The sequence below is a fragment of the Nematolebias whitei genome, chromosome 1 (genome assembly GCF_014905685.2).
Source record: "Nematolebias whitei isolate Nwh7 chromosome 1, NemWhi1, whole genome shotgun sequence".
Lineage (NCBI taxonomy): Eukaryota > Metazoa > Chordata > Actinopteri > Cyprinodontiformes > Rivulidae > Nematolebias > Nematolebias whitei.
The window spans coordinates 46,084,921-46,088,348 of record NC_056498.1 but is presented as its reverse complement, the minus strand read 5'-3'; the positions used below and the strand labels follow the sequence as shown (position 1 = coordinate 46,088,348).

The following is a 3,428-nucleotide window of genomic DNA, read 5'->3' as shown; positions in this document are numbered from 1 at the left end:
CCCCCCCCCCCCCCCCCCCATAATGTGCTGCTGTGAAACGCCTGAACTCTCAGATCACACTCAATATTTTTGTTAACCCAGTTACTCCAGCGTCCACTGAGGGGAAAACAAAAATCAGTGTTTCCCTGGTTCACTTTCTTTGGCAGGGCGCTCGTATCTTCCGTGATTTTTGTTAACGGCGCCGGGGGGTGGGGTGGGGGGAGACGGAGACACGTCTGTGTCGTGCGCTGTTTGTACCGACAGTTTTCGAGCGGGAGGGGTGGGGGGGTAGACGGCACAGCGTAAGGTAAACAAAGCGCTACCCCTGCTAGATTTTAGCTAGCACATCTGTATTATGCGCGCCGCTAGCTTAGCGCTACGTCGGTGCCGGCAGTTGTCGACAGGGGGTGGGGGGCAGTTTGGTAGGCAGGGCACTCGGTTCTGTTGACCGAGCGGGGCGCCCTGCTTGTATAACGGCAGGGGCGTGCCGCACTACAGCCGCACCTGTCCAGAACCCCTCCCTGCCTCCGATGTGTCCCACCAGTGCAGGAATGTGATAAAGCTCTGATTTTTCTTCGTAGAGATCTAGTATAGAGCTGTATGAACGTGTAAATGAAGCACAGATTGTTGTCAAGAGCTTTGAGAGTCTTGATAAGATAGAAAGGAGCTGTATAGGTACCATCCATTTACTGCCTCAGCACAGGTAGCTAATGTGTGAAGGCTGGCCTGTGCATCCCAAGTGAGCGTTAAAAATGAAATGAGAGGATTATTATTTTATTTCTATGGTCAGCTGACGGTGGTGGCCATCTCGAATTGGGCTGACTTCAAATGTTAATCAGTGCCATTGCTTTAAAAGCACTCGGTTATTATCTAATCAACGGGTTAGTGGCGTACTCTGGGCGCCGCACTCACGTGGTCCGTCTCGTGGAGAGTAGTTGAGGAAACAGAAGCCGAGCAGCATCAGGACGGCGGTTCTCCAGGTGACCTTCCGCAGCAGCTGCAGGCGGCTGACTCCTCTCCTCTGCATGGAGCTGAAAGCCAAAACCACCGACGTCCCCATGATGAAGACGAACCTGCCGGCAACAGCAGGACGGTGTTGGTTAAAGGTGTGGGACAGCGCAGGAGTCGGGTGGTTCCCCTCACACCTTCACCTACCACGGCATGACGAGGTCCGCCACAGTCAGACCTGAAACCATTCAGAGTTTTAGTAAAACTTTTCTTCTTATGATGAACGTGAGATTTAAAATGTGTATTTACGGTGTTTCAGTGAGGTCGGGTTTTCCTCTCAGGAACACGGGTTTAGTAAAGTTACTGTGAGAGCGTTAGAAAAGATTCTGACAAAATCAAAAAGTAGAAGGATTTTTAAGTTTTGTCAGAAAGATTCGCGTTAACCGACTGCACAGGAATAAATTAATTAATTAATTAAAACGGGGACAAAAATAAACGTGGATGATTTTTTTCCCCATAAGGTCTTCCAAGGGTTAAATAAGGGCTCTTATTTTGTTATGTCTTGACGTTTACTTCACCGTTCCAAGGTGCGTGCTGAAGGAACCAGTATCCTCCTCCGCCATAATTCACAAACACCATGACCGTGAGGGCAAACCTGCAAACACATTACAGCCATCAGTCTGACGCCAAACCATCAAACCAACGAGAACAAACCACGAAGGATGAAAAATAAAAACGCAGCTTCTTTTCCAACACGTCAGCTCAACTCCAACAGTGAACTTTAATTTTACGACTCGTTTTAAACAAAGCTGCAAAGAAACGATTAGAATTATAAAAGACAAAAACAATAAGACAAGTAGCAGAGAGCAGTAAAAAGCCCAAATAAAACCGAGGATAAATTTAACTGAATAACTTCTGAATTAAAGTTATGGATGATGTGCTTCGTTTTGTGTCCCGATCCAGAAGCTTAGTAATCATTTTAAACGTTATGAATCACTCAGGAAATGAACACTTGTCCTCTGCAGCTCCGCAGGCACATCTGCTGACTAAAGACTTCGACGCTAATGCATGAAACACTTTATACGTTAGCGCTCGGCCAAGGCTGCAGGAGACGGAGAGCTGCACTGAATCAGAGTCTGGACGGGAAGGTGTTCGCACCGCACGTCAGAAACCCGGCAGAGAGCCATGAGACGGCTGCAGCGACCGCCGGCGTAAAAAAACGGAAGAAAATGTTTGAATTGATGCTTTTATGTTGTGTTTAATTAAAGCAGGAAATAAAAGGGAGGGTTTTTAGGAGCCATGATGACATCAGGTCTCTGGGTCTGATAAGGTGAGCCGTGTCTGCCTCTGCCTGGATTCAGTTAAGAGGTGAGCCGAAGCTTTTAGCCCAAACCTGCTGATACGAGATTTTAATCGGCCGCTATCGTCTCACAAGGGTTATTAAAGTGGGGTAAAAAAAAAAAAACCCCTGCTGATGTTTCTGTGTCTCTCACAAACACACACACAAGCCATTATTTAAATTTTAACGAACGTATCCATTAGTTGCCACGGCAACGCAGACAAAGGTTACAACCCTTAGCTGGAGGAGACTCTAACGTCACAGCTTGTTGGTGTTTTTAATTCAAACAGCCGTTTGATTCGTCGCACTGAGACCGAAACCAAACTGCTGACGACTTAAAGCGTTATTGATTATTTTCATTAAATGACTTAATGAAGTTTATTCGCTGCTGAAGCACAAGACACTGAGAGCCGAGAGACTCGGCTGACATGCTGAAAAAGCTGAAACTCAGTTGCTGAAGCTAAAAAAGGAGCAGAACTGAAAATGACAAAAGGTAGCAAAACGCTAGGTAAAAGCTAAAAGAAGCAAAAGCCAAGCTAAAGGCTAAAAATGGAAAAGGTTTAACCAAATGTAGCAAAAAGCTAGTTAGAAGTAGCAAAAGACTAGAAAAGAAAAGGCAGTAAAAGTTTAAAGCAGAAAAAGTATTGCTAAAAGTGACGAGTAGTAAAAGGCTAGGTAAAAGCCAAAAGCTGAAAAAGGCTGGCTGAAAGTACCAAACGACTATTTTGAAGCTGAAAATAGAAAAAGGTTGACTGAACGCTAAAAAGAAAATTATAGCTAAGAGTTACAAATAGCTAACAGTTCAATTTTGTAAACAGTTGACCAAAAATAGCTAAAGATTAGCTAAAAGTAGCACAAAGCTAACCTAAATGCTCTAATGGACTAAAACATTAGCTAAAAGTAGGCAAGAATAGCAGAAGGGGAGCTAAAAGCAAAAAGAAGTATAAAAAAGTAGCTAAAAACTAATACAATTAATAAAAAAAAGGGTAAAAACATTTCATAACAGCATGTAAGAAAAAGCAAAATTGTAGCTAAAAGTTATTACTAAAAGGCTAGCTAAAAATAGCTAAAAGTAGCAAAAAAGCTACCTAAAATGGATTGAAAGTAGTAAAAATACTAGCTAAACACAGGTTTGAGTAGCAAAAGGCTAGCTAAACACCAA

At 43.8% G+C, this 3,428-nt stretch overlaps 1 protein-coding gene across 1 annotated transcript in view; it reads right to left on the bottom strand.

Moving 5' to 3' along the window:
* si:dkey-192p21.6 (uncharacterized protein LOC565246 homolog) overlaps window positions 1-3,428 on the bottom strand; it is a 40,261-nt gene that overhangs the window by 17,186 nt on the left and 19,647 nt on the right. Inside the window, exons 8-10 of the mRNA XM_037689335.1 lie at window positions 1,506-1,582; window positions 1,135-1,165; window positions 892-1,052 (exon numbers count right to left, since the gene is read on the bottom strand). Of these exons, the coding sequence (XP_037545263.1) occupies window positions 892-1,052; window positions 1,135-1,165; window positions 1,506-1,582 (269 nt within the window). The remainder of the gene's footprint in view (window positions 1-891; window positions 1,053-1,134; window positions 1,166-1,505; window positions 1,583-3,428) is intronic.